We start from the raw sequence: 27,162 nt of genomic DNA on the forward strand, positions 1-27,162 counted from the left end.
CTGTAACCAGGGATATGGGAAATGAGAGGGCAGCACGGGGGCAGGAGGGAGTCAGAGAACTCTACCTCAGTGTGTGGGGGTCGGCACAAGATGTGGGAGGCAGAACCTCTGCAGACACTGAGAGACGGTTTCCCCTTGGCCAGGGCCTTCAGATAAGTGAACCCCTGAGACGCACCCTGCACTCCCCATTCGTGGCCCCCTGAAGTCAAGAGCTGCCTCTCCATGGACACTGGCCTTTCTTCCCTTCACACCTGCCCCTCCACTGCCCCAGGCCCCTGCAGTGGGGAGGAGGCTCAGGGGGCAGGAGGAGGACAGGTTTCTTACATGGCTCCAAGGGTGTCTTCCTCTCCCACCCCTCATGCCCTCCTCTTGACTTTCCTGGCCCTCCCTGCCTCCCCGGGCCTCCTGGTTCCCTCGGGTTCTGCTTAGCACTGCTTAGGGGATGCCTATTTGGGGAGTTGGGTCTGGAAGGGCATTTGGGTATAGGGGCCTTTGGCTCAAGAGGTGGGATGACCTCCTCAACCCCTGGTGTTGTCCAACCGAAGAGAGAAGAGTCACTAAGCCTCCAAGGAAGTGGACCAGAGCGGGAGGCATCTCTAAGTAGAAGGCCGGGTTCCACACAGCTCACCCAACAGCAGGGCTGAGCTCACGTTCTGCAGGAAAATAGCATGGGGTGGGGGGCGAAGGGGGGGTCGCAAGTCGGTGCTGGCAGTGGGCTGGGGCATGCTGGACGGCAGGTCCACCTCAGGGGGGCGGAGGCAGCACCCAGCAAAGAGACACACACGGAGGTGCAGGGCTTTGATTGCAGGGGTGCGGGGGGAGGGGGCAGCCTCCAAGATGAACCAGTGGGGAAGGCGGCACATGAGAGGGGCGCCCTGAGGAACGCTCCCTTCATTGGTGTCTACAGCTCCACTGCAGGACTTAGCTCATACGTGATTTCTGGGGAGCGTCCACCCTACCCTGGAGGGCAGCAGAGGCAGGGTGCCTTCTGGAGGGCTCTTAGTGCAGGTGGTGGAGGGAAGTACAGGTCCAAGGCACCTCACGCACAGTAGAGCCACAGGAGACAAGATAAGTGAAGTAAGTCACTTAAAGCTGATGGGGGTGAGAATGTGGATTTTTTCTTTTTTAATTGATGAGAGACAGAGAGAGGCAGAGACATAGGCAGAGGGAGAAGCAGGCTCCCTATGAGACTCGATCCCAGGATCCAGGGATCACGACCTAAGCCAAAGGCAGACACTCAACCACTAAGCCACCCAGGAGCCCTGAGAATATGAATTTTTATTAAGTTTCTTGTGTGTGTGTCTCCCCAGCATCATTTACCAGAGGATCATTTGCACCCAGACCCCGCAAAACATCAAGGAATGAAGGGCCGTCCCTCCATGTGTCCGGGTGAGGGACACTGAGCATGACCGGGGAGGCTACTGCATGAAGGCAGGTCCAGCGGCAACTGCTCCTTGCACATCTGAGTGCCTTGTGCCTTGTTCTAGTGACTGCAGCCTTCATTTAAAACACACGCACTCACACACGGGGTGGGAGGACCCCCAGGCACCCTGATAACTTCCCTGCCCGGAAGGACTGGATGCATTGCTTCTCTGCCCTGCACCCTTGGCAGCTCTGTCGCCACACGAAGTCACATCTAGTCCTGGTGGGTGACACGACGGATGTGGGATGGGGACGGGATCTTCCCACCTCTGCCCACCCTCCCTAGGGAGGCTCCCTTGCACTGCCCAGGCGGCAAGCCTCAAATGCCCTTATACAGCCCCCCGGGGAGATCCCACCACCAGGGGACACTCGTGGGACGGCTGGAAGGGGTGAGGCGGAGGACGTCTTCTTGCACCAGCTCTGGGATGGCTGAGATGGCTGTGATGGTGGCAGCAGCCGTGTCAGAGACGGTGGCATTCTGAGCCTTGGACGCCAGCTCAGCTTCTGGCTCCTGAAGCCTCCAAGGCTGGGCAGTTCTCAGAACTGCTCCTCAAGGCCCAGCCCGGAGCCCACACCTCTCATTCTCCCAAGGGTTTTTTTGCCTTTCCGTTTTGGCATAATTATGAATTCACAGTAGCTGCAAAGACAGTACTGGGAGGTCCTGTGTAGCCTTCATCCAGTTTCCCCCAGTGGTGACATCACCCGTGATTATAGTACCAAAACCATGACCTTGACCTCGGTGTACTGTGCATGTGTGGTTCTGCATCATTTTAGCACACGTAGATTCAATAACCACCACGATGACCAAGATACAGAACTGTCCCAGCGCCTCGAAGACCTCCCTCTGCTACCCCTATGCAGCCACGCCCACCCCTTCCCTCGCTCCCACCCTCATCCCTGGCAGCCACATATCTGGTCTCCCTCTATAATTTTTGTCATTTGGAGAACGGTATCTAAAGGGAATCACACAGCATGTAAACTTTTGAGATTGGCTTTCTTCACTCATCGCAACACCCCTGAGATCCAGCCAAAGTGTTGCTTTAATCAACAGTCTGTGCCTTTTTGATTACTATCCCTTTTTATTCTTTAGTATCGCATGGTACACAGGGACCACAGTTTGTTTACAAGTTACCCCCTGAAGGACATCTGGGTCATTTCCAGTTTTTGACTAATACGATGAAAGCTGCTCTGAACGTTCATGTACATTTTTGTGTGAAAAGACAATTTCATGGTAATATGTTTAATTTCTTAAGAAACTTGCCAAACTGTTCCCAGGCTACCATCTTACATTCTTACCAGCAATGCATATGACAGATCCAGTTTCCCTGCATCTTTTCAGGCATTTGGTATCGTTCCTACTTCTTATTGTAGCTGAGGCCCGCGTGAGGCATTCCTCCAACTGGGCCTCTGCATTGCCACTTGGAAAATGGGAGAATGGGGGGAGGGGGGATTATTAACCTCGTGGTTATACAACAAATCTTCCTCACCTCACATTTTCTATTAGTTGGGAAAAAAAAGGTGGTGTTGCCAAATATTCCATGGTATTGCCAAATATTTGTTATATCAAATTCAAGATTGAGTGTTTTGTATTTTGTTTGCTAGACTTTAGCAGACCCTAGAAAAAGGCTGACCCCACAGGGATGGCTGAGGGTCACCTCTGAGGTGTTTGCTTTGGGCTGGGGTGTCCACATGCGGTCCATTTCCAGGCCGCACACCAGCCTGCTGCCACCCTCCTCCGGCCAGTGAGGTGCCCTCAGAGCTGACTCATGGGGTGCAGAGGGAGCCACTGGTTACTGTGATGGGCTTCTGTCGGAGGAGCTGCCTGGGTACCCCAGCTCCCAGTTCCCAGGCTCCCCTGCCCTTATCTTCCCCCTGATTCTTCGGTGGGCTGTGTTAGGACACAGATTGAAAACAAACAGTATCAACAAAATGTTAACACTCTTAATGTTAAATGAGCTCTTAGAACTCCTACATAATAACAAAGAAACAATTCCTGCCTGCTAAATTTCCAAAGTTTAAAAAACTGCAAATACGGGGGCGATGGAAATAATCTACATCTTGCAAGGGTGTGGGGCACAAAGAAGTAGGTATGAGTGACACTCAAGGAACTCTACACTGAAGACCTATGCGCTTCACCATAAATTAACTAAACATCAATAAAAGAAACATGATAGCAACAAAAAGCAGCAGCAAGAGAAGAACTACTCGCGCTGTCAGAGCTCCCTCAGGGCTGGGCTGCCGGGCATGGATCCAGGCTCCTGCCACTTAGCAAATGCTGTGTGTGGCCCGAGGACAGAGTATCAGTTTGTGAGTTCAGATAGGGTAATGTTCTACAGCCAACAAGAATCTTGTTTTCAAAGAGTAACCTTCAATGGCGTGGTAAAGTGTTCATGTTACACTGTTAAGAGGAAAAAACCAACCAACCAACCCAGACTAGTTTCACAAGATTATAAATTTGTAAAAGGCGATTTGGCCACAGGCAGAAATCCAGGCTTCACTGAACCAATGAACCGTCCGCGGGGTTCCTCTACATCGTGATCCACACCCCCCCCCCAGCCTCTAGCCGGTGGGCCGCCCGTGGCAGGAGCAGAGTACCGTCGGGACAGGGCAGGGTGCGGAGCTAGTGTCTGGGGGACATGGCAGCCTAATGACCTGAGCTGGAGGAGACACACTGTTTTCCAGAAGAGCTGCCCCTGGAGCCGAGTTTTCCTTTTTGATTGAGGTCTAATGTATGAGGTACACATAGTAAAAGCATGTGAAATGCACCAGCCCCGGGTGTAAGCTCATGATCGCCCACACTGACGGTCACCGAGCAGCCACCAGCTGGATCGAGACACTCCCGACCTCCCGGCTCCCTCCCAGCTGGCCCGCCTTGACCCTCCCCCGGGGGGATTCTGACTTCTACCGCCAGAGACTGGTTCTCTTGTCCTGGCACTTCACGGAAATGCAATCGTACAGTGTATATGTTCTATCACTCAACACTCTGCGAGATTTACATTGTTGCCTGTGCCCATAGTTCATTCTTTAAAAAAAAAAGTGTGTCCTGGGGGCACCTGGGTGGCTCAGTAGGTTAAGGATCCCACTCTTGATTTCAGCTCAGGTCACGATCTCAGGGCTTGAGATGGAGCCCCACGTTGGGCTCTGTGCTCAGTGCAGAGTCGGCTTGGGATTCTCTCCCCACCCCCCTCATGCTCTAAATAAACAAATAAAACCTTTAAAAAAAAACCTGTTGTGTCCTTTGCACAGAATATATCTGTTGATGGAAATGTGAGTTTAGTTTTTGGTTATCTAGAGCTGTGAATATTTTACATGTGATGACATTGGCACTCATTTCTTCTGGATTTATATTTAGCAGTGGACTTGCTGAGATACAGGGTAGCCATGTGTTCAGCCATAGAAGAAACCACCAAGTGGTTTCCAAGTAGTGTTACCCTCACACCAGCAGTGGGTGAGACTTCCAACAACTGAATCTTAACGTGTGGATCAACGTGGCAGTCTGAGAAGATGGCGGATAGAGCAGTTAGGGACAAAGATATCCTGGGTAGAAGGAAGGTCATGGAAGCACCTGGTGACCATGAAAATGTGCCACTAAGATCTCCTGCTTTGAATCCACCACCAACTGGCACCGAGGCCATTCCTCCCACAGTCGCCCTCAGCCAGTGACCAGGCTACTCATCTAATAGACAACTTCGGCTGAAGAATTGTTCTGCTTCGTGTGACAATCTTAGAACTGAGCTACAGAGGGCAGCCCCGGTGGCTCAGCGGTTTAGTGCCGCCAGCAGCCCAGGGTGTGATCCACGTCGGGCTCCCTGCACGGGGCCTGCTTCTCCCTTTGCCTGTCTCTGCCTCTCTCTCGCTCTGCGTCTCTCATGAATAAATAATAAAATCTTAAAAAAAAACAAAAACAAAAACTGAGCTACAGACTCCTGGGTGGCTTAGCAGTTGAGCATCTGCCTTTGGCTCAGGTTGTGATCCCAGAATCCTGGGATCAAGTCCCGCATTGGGCTCCCCATAGGGAGCCTGCTTCTCCCTCTGCCTATGTCTCTGCTTCTCTGTGTTTCTCATGAATAAATAAAATCTTAAAAAAAAAAAAAAAAAAACTGAGCTTGAGCCTGAGGCTCTACCTCCTAGACCCCTTTTCCAGCCTTCCTTCCCAGGAGTCAGACTTGCATCAGTGTCTCTCCTCTGGGGGCATATCTGATCTTGGGTTACCTTTCTAGCTCTGCTCCACAGAAGCCAGGCGACAGCGGACTGTCAGGTGTGCCATTCAGCAAGACTGCCAACAGTAAAACTGACCTCTGACAGATTAGCTACATCTGCACCGGCAGGGTCATGCGTGAACCCAAACATCTGGTAGGGGCACCAGAGCTGCAGATCCCCTTGAATGCACTGTCCCGGGAGCAGCCCTGGGAACCATGTTGTTTGAAAGACAATGGCTCCCTTGGGGCTTCTAAGCCAGTGGCCCCAACTACCAACAGGGGTCTTGTCTCATCACCCTTGAGCAGCAACTTGCAGAACAGGGCAAGAATGGCCCCCGGGCTGGTGTGAGGACTCCCCCTGAAGAAAAGAAGTGCTCAGTGATGTCCTGCTGAATGTCCTGCCCTGTGTCCTTCTAAGGGAACCTGATGCCAGGTGTGTAGCCTGTTGTGGTCTTGGGAGCCTGAATGTCCTTTAGCCTAAGAACACCACCTGGTGGACATTGCATTTCCTCACCATGGCCCTGTCCCCCCTGCTTCCAGACTTGAACCCCAATTAGATGGGAATGTGATATTCATCAGGCAGTCAAGATGAAATACAACCAGCCCACATCACTTCATTGTCCTTGATGCTTTCCCATGGCCACATCTCCTCGGTTGACAGCTGAGATGAAAGAGCACCTGGGTACTGACTACCAGTCCCACTTCCAACTAACCAATAAAAAGACTTGACCAAGAGGCTCCTGGGTGGCTCAGTTCGTTAAGCATCTGGCTTCAGCTCAGGTCATGATCCCAGTGTCCTAGGGCTGAGCTCCATGTCAGGCTCCCTGCTCAGTAGGGAACCTGCTTCTCCCTCTACCCCCCTGCTCATGCTATCTCTTTCTCTCTTAAATAAAATCTTAAAAAAAAAAAAAAAAAGGACCAAGACGTTTATAATCATTTAATGAATGTTGCAAACACAACTCCACTGTGCTACACGTGAATTTCATGATGATGGAAGCTGATGAACCACCCACCCAAGCGACCACATGACTTACTCACAGTTTCCAGACATCTGGACAGCAACCAGAAAGATTCAGTAGCGAACAGCATGATCACTCGGCCAGAGGCTCCTTAGTTTCCTTCTTCCTTCTCCTCTTCCTTCTCCCCCTAAGGACCTTCTGTGGAGTATGGATGCTCAGGCCGGGAGAAGGGGGTTGGGAGGATCCCAGTGTACCAGTGCAGAGTGCTGGGAACTCCACACTCCAGATGCAGTAAGAAGACACAGAGGCACAAGCCTAGGGCAACCTGCTCAATAAATAGTTAATTCCCAGAAGCCACCACAGGGGGCTAGAGGGCCCAGGGACACTGAACTGGAGGAGCCACCCCCCACCCCCGACCCAGCCATGGCACACTTGCTACGTATTGCACACTAACACATCTGCAAAGGGTCCCAGGAGGGTCTTGTTAAAGATGCAGCGGACCCACACCAAGTAGGTAGTAAAAGGCTTGATGTTCTCAGTGAAGGTGTGGTTCTGCAGAGCCAGGATGTAAGGCACATAGGTGTTCTCCCCCTGCTCCTGGAGCCACACCTCGTACTTCACCTCCCTCACTTTCAGGTACTTGAGGTTCCATGGGATCTGCCAGGAGACGGTGAGGCGGGCCTCAGAAGCACCCTGCACGGACGCCTGGCACCGTGCCTCCCGAACCTTGCCTGGGTACAGGCCCACGGTCCACTTCTGCTTCCGTGGCCCTGGCCGGCCCTTCACCACACGCCGTACAGTCTGGATGAGGGATGGGATGTCCACCTTGGTGTCCTGGTAGATGCGGAAGAGCCACTCAGGGTTCCGGCAGCAGAGGTGACGAGGAACCTCACGGCTCTGTAGGATGCGGGCCTGCTCGGCCCGGTCCAGGTGAGCGATGCCCCCCTGGTCCCAGGGCCGCTCGGGATGCGTGACGGTGTTCTCCGGCATCATGTTGCGCCAGGCCACATACTGGAGGTCCATGCCAGGCAGCGTGGCCAGCGTCTTATAGGGGGTGTAGTGGTCAGGGTTGACGGCATAGGGGAAGAGCTCGACCACGGTCGCCCCGCGGGGCAGGAAGAGGGCAGTGACCAGCTGGGCCCCATGCACGCTGACCAGCATGGAGGCGTTGCTGACCAGCCGCACGACATCGGCAAAGGCCTGGTCCTCCAGGGACACCGTCACCGTCTTCATCTGGAACTCCTGGGCCAGGGCCAACAGCAGCTCCGCCTCATTCAGGATGAGCCTGTTTTGGGTTCGGCTGAAGACCAAGATGTACTCCTCCCCGAGGGGAGCGCCCGCCTGGCTCACGTTCAGCTTCTCCATCATGAACCGGGCGAACTGCCGGATCTCGTTGCCGGAGACGAGGATGTTAGCCTTGGGGCCCTGCGGCTGCACGAAGCCGTACTGGTACCAGGTGGTGACCTTGGAGAGGCCCACGAAGGCGTGGGAGAAGCACAGCAGCCGGCCCAGCGTCTTCAGCTGCGCGCGCAGGAGCGGCTGCTTAGGGCTGAGGAGCTTGTACAGGTCGAAGTGGGCGCCCTCGCTCCAGCCCTCCATGAAGAAGAGGCGGGCCTCGTGGGCCAGGCCGGGGAACTGCCTCAGCGTGTAGAAGAGAGGCAGCAGGTCGTCGTGGAAGACGTGCATCAGGTTGTCGGGGTTGAAGCGGTTGGCGACCAGGGCCACGTCGGGCACGAACACGGGCTTGGGCAGGAAGCGCAGGGCGGCGGCCGGCAGCTCCACGAAGTTGAAGTACTGGGTGTTGTGGTCCTCCACGGTGGACAGGTCGAGCAGGGCCGGCTGGAAGCGCCGGGAGCCCAGGTTGGGCAGCATGACCGAGGCGTTGCCGTGGAAGAAGATGAACTCCTCGGCCTCGTTGGAGTAGCAGAGCCACTTAAAGCGGCAGACGCGGTCGGTGTGCGTGCGGCCGGTGCACACCATGTGCGTGCCGCCCTCGCTCAGGAGCTGCAGCGCCCGGGCGTAGTCGGCCCTGGGCGCGGGGCCGGGCGCGGGGGCCTGGCGGCCGGCGGCCACCTCCTCCTCCAGCGCCGCCGCATGCTCCCGCAGCCGCACGTGCTTCCACAGGACGGCGGCCAGCACCGACACCAGGAGGGCGTTGAGCACCGCCGACAGGTGCATCCTGCCGCCCTGGGCCCTAGCGACGGGACCGCCCCCGGACAGCGCCGCTGGCCCCGCGGCCTTCACCCATCCCTGCGGGCGCCCCGCGGAACCGCAAGAGCCTGCGGGGGGAAGGAAAGGAAGAGGTCGGCACGGGCGGTCCGCAGCCCCCGGAGCCCCGCAGCCCCCCGCAGCGCCCATCCCTGCGCCCCTGCGCGTGTTCGCTCCTCCCGGCCCCGCTGCCTCCCCGGGCACTTCGGGCAGGGAGACGTCAGCAGAGAAAACCCAATCAGAGGCTCGACAAGAGCTCAGTGACCGGCCTCACCCTCTTTACACCTACCTGCCAGGAGAAGAATGTGCTCAGCCCCAATTCCTGGTCCCGGGAGGAGCAAGGCAGGCGGGGAGGAGGGCTGCTCCAGCCAAGCCCAGTCTAGCTCGGAGCGCCCCCGCCCCCGCCCCCGGCCCCACCCCCAGGGTGTGAGTGAACCCAACACCCAGACATCTGGGCTGTGTAAGTGCTTACGTCACTCAAATCCCGTGGCTGTTTGTTATGAAGCGCTGCTACAGCAAAAGCTAACCAACGGAGGACCCATGATGACAGGCACAGGGCAAATCCTGCTACTGCAAGGCAACGGCCTCTCCGTACAGGGGCACAGATGGACCGAAGGCCTGTGAGCGCTGTCTCCAGGCTGTACACCAGGACCCCAGTGTCCCCTTCTGACGACACACCGAACACACATGTAGGGGATATGGGGGAATGTCTGCTCTTGCTTAAAGCTCCTGTTCAGAAACCACTCCTGCTGGCTTTTCAATTCCCATGGAAGGATGGGTGGGTATTTGCCCCCTCCACGGCCCAGTAAAAGAACTGTATCTGATACACCTACAGGGGGGCCTGGCTGAGCTGTGGGCATTTGCTTCATTTTTCTGCACTACCCAGAAGGGTAATACACTTGCTCTGAAGCCCAGGACTGCTCAGATTTGAAGGCTCTCCCCTCGGCCCTCATAGGAGCAGCATGGGTACCACCTGGTGCCCAGCCGGCACTGCACTGGGGAGGGGCTAGCTTCTGCTTCTTTGTGTCTTGCAGCTTGTCTCTCCCTGCAATCACAAAACTCAAAGTGCAATCCTGCCCAGAAAGAGGCGGTGGCTTAGGCTAGGTTCCCTCAGATGCAGAATCAGAGACAAGAGTTTGAGTCAAGAGCTTGAGAAATCATCCAAAGAATTGGGGGGAATTAAAAGGGAGAAGGAGTGAAGCCAATCAAGGCATATTAATGAGCAGGTCACTACTCTGAAGAAGCAGGGCTATTTGCCTCCCGACTCCCCTCCAGCACCCAGCTGAAGGCCATCCCTGGGGCACCGTCTCTTCCGGCCTACCCTCATCTAAGGGTTGAGCATGCACATTCATAAGTATGCATATTATACTACCCTCTAAAACATTTCAAAGGAATTACTCTAGCTATCATGTACTCCAGTGTTTCCTTTTCTAGTCCAATATTCTAAATTTGCTTTTAAAAGGAGGGCAGGGCATGTTCATCTTAATTGATTTCACAACCTAACAGGGTTGGCAATTTACTCTTTAAAAATCCTGGTCTTGGGGCACCTGGATGGCTCAGTCAGGCATCCGACTCTTGATTTCAGCTCAGGTCATGAGTGGTTGTGATTGAGCCCCGAATTGGGCTCTGTGCTGAGCATGGAGCCTGCTTAAGATTCTCTCTCCCCCTGCTTCTCCTGCCCCCACTCACACATGGGTGCTTACGCTCTCTTACTCCCTCCATCTAAAAAAAACAAAACTGGTCTAGATCACAGATTCTCTAACCTGGCTGGTTCTTGAAATCCCCAGAGGCACTTGCTAAAACATCATGTATTCATAGGCCCTAATCAAAGAGGTTCTGATTCAATAGTAGGTCTGGAGTATGGCTCAGGCATCTGCCATCTTTTGTTCCTCTGTTTCATTTTCACCATCTGCTTGTAGATTATTTGAATTCCATTTCTAACTATCGATAGTGTTTCTGAGTATATTTCTTGGTGCAGATTTTCTAGCGGTTGCTCTAGGCATCATACTGTGTATATGCAAACTAGCACAGTCTACTGGTAGTGACATTCCACCTCTCGAGCAAGTACAGAGACCTTATCTCCATCTGGGCTCTTTTATCCTCCTCCTTTATAATAAAATTATCTTCAACATTTCCTCTACATGCGTTAAAATCCGCATCAGACCACCTTATAATTTTTGTTTCAATTACCCAGTGTAATCTTCTCAAGAGGGAAAGGAGAGTCTATTATATTTACCCATATTTTTACTATTCCTGCTTTTCCTTCATCCCTGATGTTCCAGGTTTTCCTCCGTTATCATTCTCTGGAGAACTTCCTTTGGTCATAATTTTAGGGAAGTTTGCTGAGAACAAATTCTCTTAGTTTTCTTTCAGGTGAAGAAAATGCCTTGATTTCACCTTCATTCCTACAGGATATCTTCACTGGGACAGAACTTTGGGGTGACAGTGCTTCCTCTGAGTACATGGAAGCTGAGGCCTCCCTCTGGCCGCCATGTTTCTGATGAGGAATCTGCTGTATCTGAACACCGTTCCCCTGGACATAATGGGTCCTTCCTCTCATGTGGCTCTGAAGAGTGTTTGCCTACTTTTTAGAAGCCTGGTTATCAGGTGTCCTGGTGTGGGTTTCTCCAAGTTTACCCTGTGAGGGAAGGTTTCACTCACCTTTGAATCTATAGGTTTATACCTCTCACCAAATTTGGGAAACTTTCAGCCATTGTTTCTCTAAATACTTTTTCAGCCTCCAGGTATATGAATGCTAAATTAAAAAAATATATATTGTCCTATAGGTCAATAGGCTCTGCTCAACTTTTTCCCCTAATTTTCTCCCTGTTGTTTAGACTGGATAAAAAATCCAATTTGTTTGTTTCATGTTTACTGATTCTTTCTTTTGTGATCTCCATTCTTCTACTGGTCCATCCAGTGATGTTTTAATTTTGGTTACTACATTTTTCAGTTCTCAAATCTTCATTTAGTTCTTTATACCTTTTAGCCTTGAGCTTATATTAATTCTTCCATTTTAGCAGGGTTTTGCAAGAATCATGCTGGAGAAGGGGGAGCACTGACTCATTATCTTTGGGTGGGAGGAAATTCACACTTCCTGCTCAGCCTCCACCAACAGCATCCTGGCAGGGAGGGTGAGAGACTCTGCATACCCACTGATTAGGGGTGGAAATCTAGGTTCCTCAGTAGGTCAGGAGGGGTGCCTCATCACCACTGGGTGGGGGTGAAAGTCTAGGCTCCACTGACATCTCAAGGAGACTGTGGGGTGAGGGGACATCTTGTTACCTCTGGGTGGTGGTGGTGGGAGGTTGGGTGCTGAAAGTGGGGGGCACCTGGTTGGTTACCACAAAGCAAGGATGTACATCTAAGCTGTCCATTTGGCCTTTCTTTATTAAAGCTGAGAGGGAGGGGAGAAGCAGTTTTCCTGGTGTTTTACAGGAATAGGGTGCTACTGTCAAAAAGGTTTTGTGAGGCTGCTCCTTTTCCAGTCCTTTGATGAATGAGAGAGTGAGCTTTCTTTGGGGCTTTTTCTGGTCTCTGCTCACTGGCAATTCTGGGTTGTGGGCTTCTTTAGCACCCAGTCTAGGGTATATAGGAGACAAAAGAAAAACCCAAGAACTCACCCCTGTGTTGTTCCACATTCTTCTACCTTTCAGTCTTTGCATGTTTTATACGTAATGTCCTGTGTTTTTAGCTGTATTTGTGCATGGTGCATGGACAGGGATAAATGTGTCTGCTCCATTTTGACCAGAACCCAAAGTCTCCTTGGTGTCTGCTTTTTTACCAAGCTCCCAGGTGCTTCTGGGGTACAGCCACATTTGAGAAAAAGCAAGAAGAGGCTCTGAACCAAAGAACCAAACCATGGGGCAGCCCGGTGGATCAACAGTTTAGTGCCACCTTCAGCCCAGGGTGTGATCCTGGAGACCTGGGATCAAGTCCCACGTCAGGCTCCCTGCATGGAGCCTGCTTCTCCCTCTGCCTGTGTCTCTCCTCTCTCTCTCTCTCCCTCTCTCTCTCTCTCTCTATCTCTCATGAATAAATAAATAAATCTTAAAAAAAAAGAAAAGAAAAGAACCAAGCCATGAGTGCCAGGAGCCCCCAAAGTCTTAACCCATTCCTGCATCAATTCAAAATTATAAGTCTAAAGTCTCATCACCATGGGATATGGTGAACTAGGGCTTCCTGAAACCTTGGGTACCTAGTGGTTTGCAGACCCTGATCCTGGGGGCTGTTAAGGCTACTGGTCAGCAACAAGGACATGAGGCCAGAGTCTTGGACCTCCATTTATCTCAAAACAAAACCAAGCACCTTTAATTTCTTATATTCAAGGGTATTATAGTGGGTTGAATAATGCCCCCCCCCCACACACCATTCATGTCTACCCAGAACCTCAGAATGTGACATTATTTGAAAATAGGGTCTTTACACATAAGTAGTTAAGGATCTTGAGATGAGATCATAATGGATTAGTGTGGGCCCTAAATGTAATGAAAGTGTCCCTATAAGAAACAGGAAAGGACACAGAGGAACAGAGAAGGTGGCCACATGAAGACAAAGAAGACTCAAATGATGTAGCTGTAAACCAAAGACCACTCACGTTTACCAGGAACCATCAGAAGCTAAAAAGACGCAAGAAAGGATTCTCTCCTACAGCTTTCAAAGGGAACATGGTCCTGTCAATACCTTTATTTTAGATTTCTGTCCTCCAACAACTGTGCAAGAATAAATTTCTGTCAGGTTAAGCCACCACATTTGTGGTTAAATTAGTTGCAGCAGCCCTAGGAAACTCATACCAGTACCACAAAAATTTATTTTAAAATGGGGTTCTTTGCTTTTAGGAGGGAATTCCACTATTAGGTTAATAACCACTAAGCAAGTCATCCTCATTTTAGGGAGGTGAGGAATTTGCCTCATATCACCCAGCAAGTCTGTGACATGGTCAGGATTAAAAATGGAGGTACCCTGGTGGCTCAGCAGTTGAGTGTGTCTGCCTTTGGCTCAAGGCGTAATCCCAGTCCAGGGATCGAGTCCCACATCAGGCTCCCTGCAAGGAGTCTCTTCTCCCTCTATCTCTCTGCCTCTCTCTGTGTGTCTCTCATGAATGAATAAATAAATAAAATCTTAAAAAAAATAAAAATAAAAATGAAGGTGCCCGAATGTGCTGGTGAGTACTACCTTCTGCAGGCTGGGGGGAGCAGCAGGGCAGGTGCAGGCCTGGCTAGGCAGCATCTGAGCTCAGAGTCTGGATAAGGGAGCCGGCCCCCAGCCTCTCAGCTTCTCTGTCCTGCAGCCTCCCTCTAGGGTCCAGCTGGGTCTGATATGGATAAGCCACTCTGAATCCCCCTGGGCAACTCTGCTAGGGAGGGCAGCCCCATTCCACCCCCTGCAGCCTCCTCTGCCCGAGGAATCTCCTTTAGAATTTCCCCTTGCCAATTCTGCCACACCTTCTGCTAACTCTCCCCATGGAAGGGACCGGTGGTCAGTGTGCCTCGGTCTCAGGGCACCAAATCCACCTTACTCCAGTATATCTGACCCACTGGTTTGCTCTTTTGGAAACACCTAATCGCCAGTAGTTATCACCTCATACCCTAAATCAACCTGACTCTGAATTCCCGTTACATTAGTGGTAGTTGACAGCTCCCAGAAGGGGATGTGTACTGTCCAGGAAAGTTTAAGGATAAGAAGCCAGAAGACTTGGGTTCGAACCGCAGCTCTGTGACTCTACTGTATGGCCTTTCTGAAGTCAGATTCCCCATCAGCACAGGTGAGGGTGCAGCCCCCACGTCCCAGGATTGTGGAGAAGGTCAGAAATCACAGGTTAGTTGTACCTCGTGAGGACTGAGAGCTGACTGCTGCTGATGTATAAAAACAGCAATTCCAAACATTGAGGTTCAAACTAGCAAGTGTCTAGCAGAGGGGGAAGGGAAAAAAATCCAGGCATCGGATGGTTAATAACGGGCCGCAGGAATGCACAGTGAAGTCTGGCATTTTCAGACCTTCTGGCCACCCCTGGCTGCTTTCATCTGACTCAAAGCAAAAGCTGACCAGCGCAGAGTCAGGAACTGTCACTTTTTATTACAGTTATTTGAAACAAAGGGTTTTATTTTTTTTTTAAGATTTTATTTATTTATTCATGAGAGACACAGAGAGAGAGAGAAGCAGAGACACAGGCAGACGGAGAAGCAGCCTCCATGCAGGGAGTCTGATATGGGACTTGATCCCAGAACCCAGGATCACACCCTGGGCTGAAGGCAGATGCTCAACCACTGAGCCACCCAGGCATCCCTGAAACAAAGGATTTTAAGTCTAAGAAGAGGATTCCTCCCAAAGATGGAAAGTGAGACAGGACATGCTATCATCTGTTGGCACCTTCGGCCAGAGTCAGTCACCAACTCTGCTTCCAAGTCCAGTGTACTAGTAAGTGACAGAGAGGACACTGTTCCCACCCAATGTCCATGTCCCTTTCCTCTTCCTAATAAAACCCCGCATTTGTCCAGATAGCCACCCCTCCCCGAGACCCATGAGGGGCAGAGAAAGCCAAGATCTGCCTCCCACCTCCAGAGGGCAAATCAGCAAAGAGTATGCTTCTAAAGCCAGTTACCGGCTCAGTGGAGCACGCTACTTGCATAGAACCACACAGAACAAAGTCGAGGAGTCACATTCCCTGTTTCCACCCACTAGACATGAAAGAAGAAGCTGGCCCATGGCTACTGCCTACCATCTGTGGTGGACCAGCCGGAGAACAAAGCCAGGATGCCAAGGATGGCATGAAGGAGGAGAGATACAAAGGACCCTAGTGACATCTTGAAGCCTTATACCTGGACTTTCTGCTGTGAGTTTTCCTTCCTTTGGAAGCTAGTTTTAGTTGGGGTTTTGGTGTCTCCAAGCCAAGAATAATTTAACAGAGGAGAACCTCTTTATAGGTAATTGTGTATGAAACAAGCACACGGAGGTCTAGCCTGTGCCTTTTGTTTTTGAGCTGTCCTCTAACCTAGTGGTTACCTATTTGGTAACCTATTTGGCAGCAGTTTCCCCATGACACTTCTAACTTGGGTAAACAAAGCTCCAGTGAGCCCTATAAGCTGTAAGGGCCAGACCCCTGTGAGGAAGAAATGAGTCCTTCTGGTTTGGCCATCCCCTGGAGCTTTCAGAGGGACCAGAAATATCATCTCCAGGGTAGAAAGGAGGTGGGGGGTCGTCCAAAGACAGAAGAGACCACATAGTCCAGTCTAGTTAGGCAGATGATTCACACAGAGGAAAAGCAGAAGAGAGACTTCGAAAAATCAGCTAAAGCCAAAATGTCAATGGCCTTGATGCTAGGTCAAGAAATCTGAACTCTACCCTCTGGGCAATGGGGAGCTCCTGAAGGTCTCTGAGCAGAGTAGCCTGGAGATAGGGGAGAACAGAGGTAGAAAATCCAACGATGGGAACCCTGGGTGGCGCAGCGGTTTGGCGCCTGCCTTTGGCCCAGGGCGCGATCCTGGAGACCCGGGATCGAATCCCACGTCGGGCTCCTGGTGCATGGAGCCTGCTTCTCCCTCTGCCTGTGTCTCTGCCCCTCTCTCTCTCTCTCTCTCTCTCTCTCTGTGTGTGACTATCATAAATAAATAAAAATTTAAAAAAAAAAAAAAAAAAGAAAATCCAACGACAAGCTCCCAGCCTCAGTGTCTCTCCATTCATGCAGGAGAGGCAAGCCTGGGAGTTAGAATGGGGTGCTCAGAAGAGAGGGAGCTCTGCACAAAGGGGTACAAGGAGCATGCTCCTTATAGCAACTCAAGTCCCAAAGTCTGCAGATGACTTGAGATAATTTCCTGTGGACTCAAAGCTAGTCCTTTAACAAAACTCCCACTCACTCAATCTCATTGAGCCTTCTAAGTCTGTAGGGAAGAGGAATAAAGTCACAGCTACCTGGAGAGCCCATGAACCTCATGTCCTTCAAGCAAGTCTTTGAAGCTTTTGCAGAACAAGAGTGGAGAACTTCTGGTCTGGCCCCAGAGTGAGAGGAGGGCACAGGCGGCTGCCTTCTTGGCTGGGTTTTGCCTGTGCTCTAGTCAGCCCTATTAATCTCCAGGGGAGGATCCTGGCAAGCCCAGAACCCTACAGCCAGGAAATGTGCTTCAACATCAGTGTTTCCCTGTCTTTTCAAATCCATGCACCCACTGATAAACTCTTTCATGCTCCAAACTATAAAGTCTTGGGATTCCCCAAGAATCCCTTATTCATAAGAGATTCTCTTCTACAATATCTACCCTCAGGATTGAAAGATTTCATCAACCTTTACCTTCTGAAGTTGGTATTTTATATCTATATCTACATATATAAAATCATATTGCTGCATATACTTATTTTTTTTATTAAAGATTTTATTTATTTATTCATGAGAGACACACACACACACAGAGGTAGAGACACAGGCAGAGGGAGAAGCAGGCTCCATGCAGGGAGCCTGACGTGGGACTCCAGGATCATGCCCTGGGCCGAAGGCAGGCGCTAAACCACTGAGCCACCCTGGGATCCCCCACATATACTTTTTAAAAACATGTGCTCCACCCCTACGAAATTCTCCACCCAGACCCACCAGCTAAGAACTGCTTTGGTATTAGGTAGAACCATGGTAAATTGCTGATAACTGACCAATTTTGACCAATGTCAAAATTGGTTCTGCCGTGGGCACTAACTATCCCTACCCTCAGCGTGGTACAGACAGTACCAAGGCTGCTCAGAAGAGAAAACCTTAGCAATGACATGACCACAGCCTGAGCTCTGACATCTCTCTAGGAGGTAAGTGGAGGGGAAAAAAAAAAAAAAAGACAAAGAAACCAGGAGAAGGAAGAGCTAATTCATCCTGAAGGTCAGGAGACACCAGAAGGACAGGGTGTCTCACTGGAGAGGCTACCCTGGGAGCCTCAGCTCAGACCTGGACCATGGAACTGAAGAGGGATTCACACTGGCATGACAGGAGGACTGTGAGCAGTAGAAACAGCTTGGGGTGGGGGTACACCCACACACGTACAGCTCCTAGTTCTGACCAGCGGGAGGGCCTGGCAGCAGTGACAAGTGCTCAGGTCTTGGTTCCTAACATCCTCTACTAAGGAACCAGGGCTCTACGGAAACATCGCTGTTTCCAGGGCTGGAGCAGGGAAAGTACAAGTTGGGAACATCTTGTAGTGCCAGAATGTAAGGAAGTTCTCAAAAAATGATGAGGCACAGGAGCTCACCTGAAGGAGCTCCCAGCGGCTAAATCTGGTGCCATGCGCAAAATTAAAAAGCAACAGTAATGGATTATAACCCATAGAATAAAATAAGCATGTATGAGTCAATATTGATATGAATAAATAATTGAATAGATAAATAAGGAAGACGGAGCAGATCTTTCTTTCTTTTTTTTTTTTTTTTTTTTTTTTTGGAGCAGATCTTTCTTACAGCAGAATTCCAATTAATAAATGTAGAAGCAATGATGGAAATAGAAGATCACCATTTGGCAAACATTATAGTAATAACGGTCTCAGGCAAGATCCACTGCTGGATACTAAAATTAGTGGGTGGAGTGTGATGAGAAATAGGACATTTGAAGGGCAGTCCGGGTAACTTAGCAGTTTAGCACCGCCTTCAGCCCAGGGTGTAATCCTAGAGACCGGGGATCGAGTCCCACGTCGGGCTCCCTGCATGGAGCCTGCTTCTCCCTCTGCCTGTGTCTCTGTCTCTCATGAATAAATAAATAAAATCTTAATAAAAAGAAATAGGGTGTTTGAATCGTCTTGACTATCTCCCCGTGAGGTACAAAGACAAAAATCGAAACTTTACAGTAAGAAAGAAAGAAAGAAACTTACCTTACGATACAGAAGCCTGCCAGACAGCCCCTGAACCAAGTAATCAGCATTAGCATCAGCAGTAGTAACTTACTGACATCACATACCCCTTGATACAGTGTACTGGGAAGGGTACCTCACTTCCATCATCTCCTTACCGAAAATACATCAATCTTTATTTCTAAATGGGGAAATGTGTCTAACTCCACTGCCAGCTCTGAATATGGACTATAGATAAGCTAGTAAAGAGAACATTAAACCCAAATTGAAGGGCATTCTATAAAATCCCTGACCAGGACTCTTTAAGAATTAAGGTCAGAAAAGACCATGAATGACTGAGAAGCTGTCGCAGATTCACAGAAATTAAGGAGACATGACAATGAAACACAACATGGGACCTTAGACCAGGAAAAGGGAAATTAGGGAAAAGGACATTAGTACACAATTGGCAGATATTAAACTGGGCCCGTGGTGGAGCTAATGGTACCATGTTAATTTCCTGGTTTTGATAGTTGCACTGTGGTTATGTAAGATTTATCATCAGGGGAAGCTGAGTGAAGCATTTTTGGTAACTTTTCTGTAAGTGTAAAATTATTTCTAAATATAAAGTCATTAAAAATTAGATAACTTAAGAAACAAGAGAATATTAAGTGTTTATAGGTAAAATGACACGTACGTGGTTTGTTCTAAAATACTCCAGCAAAGGGGCTCCTGGCTGGTGCAGTCAGTAGAGCATGTGACTCCTGATCTTAGCATCATGAGTTCAAGCCTCACATTATGTTAGGCATGGAGCCTACTTAAAAAATAATAATAAATAAAATAAGATACTCCAGCAAAAAAGTATGGAGAGGGATGGAGTAAGACAGTAGCAAATAGATCACTATGAAAGATAGTGATGGGGACCTTTCTATGATCCTCTTTTGTGTCTGTTTGACATTTTCCGTAATAAAAAGTCAAAAAGTTAACAGTAAAGAATCAAATAAATCCCTACTACAAATGACAGGATTCTAGAAAGTGGATGAGTAATAAATGAATATTTAGAAAATAGAAGATAAACAGAGCCCTCCCTGGAGAGAGGAGAGGCAGGCGAGGGGGGCTTGAGCTGATGCACGTTTTGCTCCGATCACAGCCAAGAATGCTTCCAACAACAGCTAAAGCTACAACAGACACACCCAGGGGATGCCAGAGAAGCAAGACCTGAAGGGAAATGAGGAAAAAAGAAAGGAAAGACCCACCTCTACCTTGCGTGGGCACCTGTCTAGTGAGCATTCAGCCACCTGTCTTCTTAGGCCTCCCTGTGGTGGAATGCAAGCCTGGCAGCAGGGAGGTGTGGTGTGGTGTGGGGTGCGGACACAGGAGGAAGGAGCCTGGGCCTCTCCTCTGGACCTAAGGCAACCCTAAGCTGGGGGGACAGAGTGCTTGGGGTCAAGCTTATGGGAACCAGAACACATGGGGCTGGGGGCTTTATAGGGCAACTAGGCAAAAAGGCAGAGGCCAGCCTTTGAGCCTGGGGAGGGGGAAGCACTGTTTCTAGTTAGATACTAAGTCAATACCCCTTCCCAGGCCAGTCAGAAGGATGCTGACAGAAGGCAGGACAAATACAGAGGATTCCAGGGCCCTTCAGCCGAGCTGCCTTCTGAGGGAGGAAATGGAAAGAAAGGTTTGCTGGGGATGGACAGAGCATTTCGCTAGAAATCGTGTGATGGTTAAAGCATGCGGCCCAGGAGGGATGGCCTGGGTTTCTAACTTAACGATGTACAAGGCAGGCAGCCTGCACCAACATCTGATGGGAACAGTGGCATAAATACCCCACTCCCGTGGAATGGTCGGATCACCAATATAACTGCATGTAACTATATGGGAATTAAAATATAAGTCAGTGAATGAATAAATGAATGGTCCACATCCATCCTGCCCAGGCCGGAGAGTCCTGAGGCATGTTCTACACTGGCCCCACAGCTCCCTAACAGATTAGGTGGTTGCCCACAGTGCTCATAGGCCTGATGCATGCCCCCTTTCCCTCTCTGGTCTCAGTTCTTCACTCCCTGATTCATGCTTACTGGGACAGAGTTCAAGTAACCTATTTACACATGAATCTTTGGCTCAGGATCTATTCCTGGGGGGACACTCATCAACACAGTTAGGACTGTATTTTGCCCCTGTAAAGCCAGATGCAAAGCCACCCTGCATTTTCACCTGCTGTGAAGTAGCCAGAGTGCAGTAGGAAAAAGCCAACAGGTCCTTGGACAACAGCGGTTATTATAAAGTCCTTTCAGCATGTTTCCCATGCTCTCCCCTCCCCAGGCCCACTAAGTGCTCTGCAGCAGCCTGCACATGCCAGGGGCACTCAAGGATCCAGCTAAATGCTCAGAAGAGTTTTCAAAAGGTAAGAGATGGAGGCAAAGAGCACATAATCAGACCCCTGGCACTAAACAAGGTAGAAGAGATCTCTCTCCATCACTGTTTCAAAATGTTTCTGGATAACAAACTCCAGGAGGAAACTCAAAATGGTGAATAATTGGGCCAATTTTCACTGCTCCTGGAGAGGCCACCGGTCTCAGTGAGAACAGGGCAAGAGTAGGGAGACCAGGATGACAGAGAATTCTGCTCGCCATCCTTGGCCTGGGAGACGGAAAAAAAAAAAAAAAAAAAAGACACTCAGCCAAGTGCTGCCCTCTGCAGGGCTGCGGACACCTGCATCACTGGGTGTGCCACGTCTGGTCCTGAGGTGTGACCCAGAGTTTAGTGCCATTCTGTGCACCAAGAGCCTCTTCAGAATGAGGGCGATCCCTGGATGAGGGCTCCTTCAGGCTGAAGGCCTCCATACTCCACTTTGTCACCTTGTCACAAAATGGGTAGAAGGGCCAGAATCCTAGCATCACAAGGCACCTTACTCTCAGTGACGGGGAGCTCACTCCCACTCATAAGCAGTCCATCCTTCTTTGTATTTACTCTCCTGAGACCTCAAGAGCTCAAAAACAGAGCTGGAGTTCACCCCTCCTCTATTTGCTATATCTCTAATCCTCTCTCTCGTGGTGAACCCATTTCTGAGCAGTGGGGCAGTCTCCACCCTTGTCTGCAGTCAGATGCAGAAAGCACCACATACCTGCTGAGTTCCTGCTCTGTCCCAGTGCCATGCTGGGTCCCTTCCATGTGTGCACAACCCCACTTATTCTTTCCTCACCACCACTCAACTCAGAGGGTTCGTTTTGTCCTCACTTTTCCTCTTCGGAAAGAGTCTCAGAGGCTGGGCCAACATTCACCGGCCAGGATTTGACCCTACCCATTTCTACCTAGGCTGCCTCTGAGATGAGGGCTGCCCCACAGGAGTCTTGTGATGAGACTCCTTGGACAAGGAGGAGGGGGTGGTCCTCAGAGGCATGGACCACCCAGGATAATTATCTTTTGTCTCCTCTGAGTGGCCCCCTGAAAACCTTCCTGTCTCTCTAGGATCTGTGGGTAGGCATGAAGGTTCAGTGGTTTGTGAGGAGCCAAGGAAACCACCACCCTCTCTGGGAAGAGCCTCCAATGGGAGGGGATTTGGAGAGGACAGAGAGTCTCTGACATGGGCTGTTCTACACAGAAAACAAGAAAAGTTGGATAAACCCTTTTCCTGCTTGGACAAGGATATGACAGATGTCCCAACAGAGGCCTCCAGCCCAGCCCCTGCTCCAAGCCTGCCTCACCTTCGGGGGCGGGGGGTTCCATAGCCTCTACATAGGGCATCCCATTTGGTGCTCACCTCAACCCTAAGAAGAACCATTATTCCCAATTCTCTGGTGAGGAACCTGAGGTCAATGAGGACCAATGACTTGCCCAAGGCCATGCAAGTGTCAGGTCTAGAGATCAACCCACCGTTCTCTGACTCTAAAGACAGCTCAAAATCATCAAGACACAGAAGACCTGGTTTTAAGTAAAGTGGAACAAGGGGTGAAGAAGAAAAAGAAACACCTCAGGCATTTAAAGGACTCAAATCAGGGAGGAGCAAGCCCAATTACGGGTCCACGCATCCCACCGGAGCCAGTTGAGCCAGTAGCTACAGGACTCCATTGGAGAGTACTCGCCCTCTCTGTTCTGCCTCCCTGGGATGCTGTTTCTCCCCTTGGGCAGCTTCCCCTCATGGTCAGGACAGGGCCACCAGCATCAAATGGAGCAACTCGCTTCCCTGTTTCATAATCAGCCATGGGCAGAAAGTTCACCCTCTCTGTGGAAGAACTTGTCCACTCAGCCATCTGATAGGGTCATCTCCCATCCAGTCCCCTCCCAGACCAATGACGATGAGCAGAGCTAGCACTGCTGATGAGCTGAGAGCCATCAGTTTTTGTGGCAGGGAGGAGGGCCCTACAGGAGGCAAGGGGAATGACCATGATGTTTGATGTTGCAACTTTTGAAGGAGACAGGCTTCACACGGGACCCAACAAGCTCAGCCCTCGTTTTGCTTGTTTTTCCTTTAGAAAGCAGAGGAAATGAAACTTGGAAAAACCACCTCTGCCACTTCTCATCTCACTCCTGCCCTAAGTGGACATAATGAGGCTTCTCCATCATCTCGGGATCACCAGCCAGATGCCCCGTGGTGTACCTCCTGTCCGAACACACTATTCAAGGTGTAACCTGCACTCGAAACTCATTCCCAGATCACTGCCAACTTTCACATACAAACCCACTCTGACCTCCAAAAATATAATCAAGGCCACACAAAACAAAAACCCACTGCCCATGCAAAATGGGCACATCTTGTCTTTTTTAACTTTCAAAGTTAAAAAATTTCAAAGTTAAAAACTAACCCAACATTAGCAAATTTCTCTTTAAACCTATCTTCCTACAAGAAGAGATTTGTCACTCTTCTGCCCCAGATTCTCCTCTAAGTCCTGTCTGCTTACTGAGGGGATACAACTTTTTCAACACTAGGCACAAGGCTGTTGGAAAACAGAGAACAGAGTCCCTGCTGCCTTTTCCAGCAAAGCCTCTCACGGAGGCAGATGAAGAGCCATCCTGGGGACAGGAGACAAACCAAAGGGCTGACCTAAACCTTGATTCCACTCCTTAACAGAAATGACCCCGGTGGCACCCTCTCTGCTTGTGGGGCTGAAGGCTGATTATAAACCTGTGATCATAAAAAAAATAAATAAATAAAAATAAAAATAAAATAAAATAAAATAAAATAAAATAAAATAAACCTGTGATCATTGGAAAGAAACTTGTTACGTAGAAAAGGCAATCCCTATTGGACTTTTGCAGAAGGTTCTGCATCAATAACTTGGGTCACGCTGTTTTCAGCATGTCTACTCCCTGGCATGAAGACCCCAGGGAGGGGAGGGGTCTGTCAAGTAGTATGGACCAGACCACCCTTGTCTCAAGTTACCTGTCAATCACTTTGCCCCAGAGGAAGGTTGGTTGGGTGCAATGGACCCTCCAGGAAAAGTAAGGAGCAGGAGAAGGCAAGGGAGGACACACATGCTCACACAGAACAAGGCTTTGGGATTTGCAACACATGGAAAGGGCACCTGCCCAGAGCTCCTATTCCAGTAAAGAGGAAAGCTCTGAATAGATCTGCAAAGGAAACCCCTCCTGAAAACATCTGCTGAGACCTGGATCCCTGGCCCATGGTAGAGAGCTGTGCCCTTGAGTCATTCATGCAAAGGTGCTTAGATTCTTTCCTTTATTCTCTTAAAAAAATAGGCGTTTGTTAGTTGTGGACAGGCATGACTTGGAATTCATTTAATGATCAATATGGCACATCCACTGACCAAGCAGAACAGATGCCCACCATAACACCTCCCTGACACAGGTGCCATAGAAGGGCCTCCTTAGCTTCTGACTGACTCCACCTGAGTGAAGGTAAGGTGGGTGAGAGATAATCTATTTTTGTCTATGTCATTCCATATGTATATCTACCTACGAACTTGAGTCCAAAGTCTTAACAAGACACGAAGAGAATCCCGACAGACGGTCATCTAGCCTTGCTTAAAAATCCCTGCTTCCACTGGTTTTGCCCAAAGGGCTCCAGAGAGGAAGAGCAACCTCAGGTGGATAACAGAAGACTCTGCCCCAGAAGCCAGAAGCGCCTGGCTGATCTCCCACATCACCTGAGTGCACTCAATCTGAGCTAAGTGCAGGCGTCGGGACACCCAAAAGACTACCGTGGTCTTCCCAGGCCATACAGCTCACACTCACCTTCCTTTAGCCCCTAGGTGTGAGATGGTTTTAATTCCTCAAGACTCAATTTCCTCATCTGTAAAATGGGAATGATAACCTCCTTAGGGCACTGTGAGAACTAAATGAGTTAATGCACATAAAGTACCTCAATAGGCCTCAAAACACATCAGCTGTCAGAATCACATTTCACTAGGGTTCCTCAGATTAACGATGAATTAAACACAGGTACCAAGTCAGCCATACAGCTCCAAGCCAACCCTAAACGGACTGAACCCCCAATGGCTTTGGTGGCACATTCCCTGTCCCTTCCAGGTTCGCTCAATCTTCCTAAAGACTTATTTCCCTTCCCCTGGGAAGAAGGCCCCCAAGCAGGCAGCGCCCAGCATGAAATTAGTAACTTCAACAACCACCACCTCCAATCTTAAATGTTGGTGGAGTACTAGAAACTATTCTACATTTCCTCGTTTAATCCTCAAACCCACATGAAGAGGCTAGCATAGTACTGTAGTACCATCCCCATCCACAGATGCAGAGGCTAGGAGGAGGGAAGTAAATGATTCCCAAGGGCCTCAGCTTGCATGGAATGAAGTCAGGATTTGAACACGGAGCATGTCAACACTACCCATGCTAACAACTCAGGCACCATTTGGCCTTCATCTTCTCGGACTCCCAGGGCACAGAAATTCAAGGGTTGCAATTATCACATTTTTTCCTCTGGGCACCAGATTTTAGGACCCAACTGGTGTGAGGCACAAAGCTCCACAGTGACTCAGCCAGGAAAAGCGTGATAGAACATAGTGAGAAAGCAACCATCTGCCAGCCAAGGAGAGGGGCCTCAAGAGAATCCAAACCTGCCAACACCTCGATCTTGGATTTCTATCCTCCAGAACTGTGAGAAATAAATTTCTGATGTTTGTCATCCAAGCAGTGGCACTTTGTTATGGCAGCCCAAGCTGATACCAGGTACCAGCCAGGTACCATCAGGCTGCTTTTCCTGCCAGGACTCCATCAGCGTGAGCTTTAACCATGGGCATCTGGCCGCCAGGTTACAGGGCCCACCCCTGGCTTCACTCTCCCCACTGGCTCTTGGCTCCAGTGAGCATGTGAGTTTGGGCCTCCCACCCTAGGCCTAGAATTCCTGGAGCTTTTACTTCTTATTAGACAATGAGGCCCTTATGCATGGCTTTTCTGTGCCTATGTCTGGAGCTGGCCAGGGCCCCCAGAAGTGGAACCTGCACCCAGCGCTGGGTGATCAGCCACAGAAGGTGAACCTCCATGGCAGGCAACCTCTTGTCCAGCTGCCTAGCTCTGTGTCTGCAGGTGTGGCAGCACCATCGACACCTTCCTCCAGCACTTCTTCAAACAGAGGGGATCCTAGAAAGGTGGATGCATGGAGTCCACAGGATTCTAATAATATTTAGTTGCTCTAGGAGCTGAGTGAAGCAGTTTTGGGGAGCAAGCTGGCAGCACTCTTCTATCTGCCTCATTTCTGAAGGGCTTTTTTTGGCTTTTTTTTTTTTTTTTTTTAATCTCTTATTTCCCTTTCTTTTGAAAACAACCTGACACAAGGCCTTCCTGTTAATAGTAATAATAGTGGTAATAGGATGCCTGAGTGGCTCAGCAGTTGAGCGTCTGCCTTCAGGTCAGGGTGTTATCCCAGGTCCAGAGATTGAGCCCCACATCGGGCTCCCTGCACGGAGCCTGCTTCTCCCTCTGTCTAAGTCTCTGCCTGTATCTCGTGAATAAGGAAATACAATCTTTAAAAAAAAAAAAATAGTTTTAATAGTGGCAATTCAGCAGACCAGAGTCTTCAGCCTCTCCCTGATACTTGGCTCGTGGCTGAGTACCCAGTGTCCAGCCGGGGAAGGGCCCTCTGTTACACTTTCAAAATGGAGAAATGAAACAACTCTTAGCATTAAGACTGTACTGACGGTAGTCTACCAATGGCAGAGTGAAAGCTCTGACAGATGCCAGGCCCTACATATGCAGCAGAGAGGACAGGGGACACCAGACAAAAATGGAAGCGATCAATCAATTGCTATCCTGACTGGCTCAGGAAAAGAGGATGCTGGCTTCTGGGCAGAGGATGGAGGTTAATGCTACCACCAGCTTATTGAGCACCTACCATATGCCAGGCACCATCCTAAGCCCCTTTCCCTTTTCCTATAAGCCTCACAAAAGCCCTCCAATGCAGATACTAGGGTCAGCTTCAATATCTTTTAAAATGAAAAACCCCAAAGTTTAGTGAAGTTAAGAAGCTTACTTGGGGTCTTACAGCTCAGGTGGGGGCCCCAGGATACAAACCCATGTCTGACTCCAGGGGTCTTACTTATCCACAGTGCTTCAGACTCAGTAGTCAGTGACAGAGAAGCAGGGCAGACGTCAGAGCAATGAGTTTTTATCATTCAA

At 49.9% G+C, this 27,162-nt stretch overlaps 1 protein-coding gene across 8 annotated transcripts in view; it reads right to left on the reverse strand.

The window, feature by feature from the left end:
- Nucleotides 1-6,543: 6,543 nt before the first annotated feature.
- The window catches only part of POMGNT2 (protein O-linked mannose N-acetylglucosaminyltransferase 2 (beta 1,4-)), a 139,713-nt gene continuing 119,094 nt past the window's right edge, over nucleotides 6,544-27,162 (reverse strand). For all 8 annotated transcript variants that reach the window (XM_025461102.3, XM_049100094.1, XM_049100093.1 and 5 more), the window contains one exon: nucleotides 6,544-8,859. In XM_025461102.3, the coding sequence (XP_025316887.1) occupies nucleotides 7,016-8,859 (1,844 nt within the window). In that variant the 3' untranslated portion in view covers nucleotides 6,544-7,015. The remainder of the gene's footprint in view (nucleotides 8,860-27,162) is intronic.

Source organism: Canis lupus, chromosome 23 (assembly GCF_003254725.2).
Source record: "Canis lupus dingo isolate Sandy chromosome 23, ASM325472v2, whole genome shotgun sequence".
NCBI classification, from domain to species: Eukaryota; Metazoa; Chordata; class Mammalia; order Carnivora; family Canidae; genus Canis; species Canis lupus.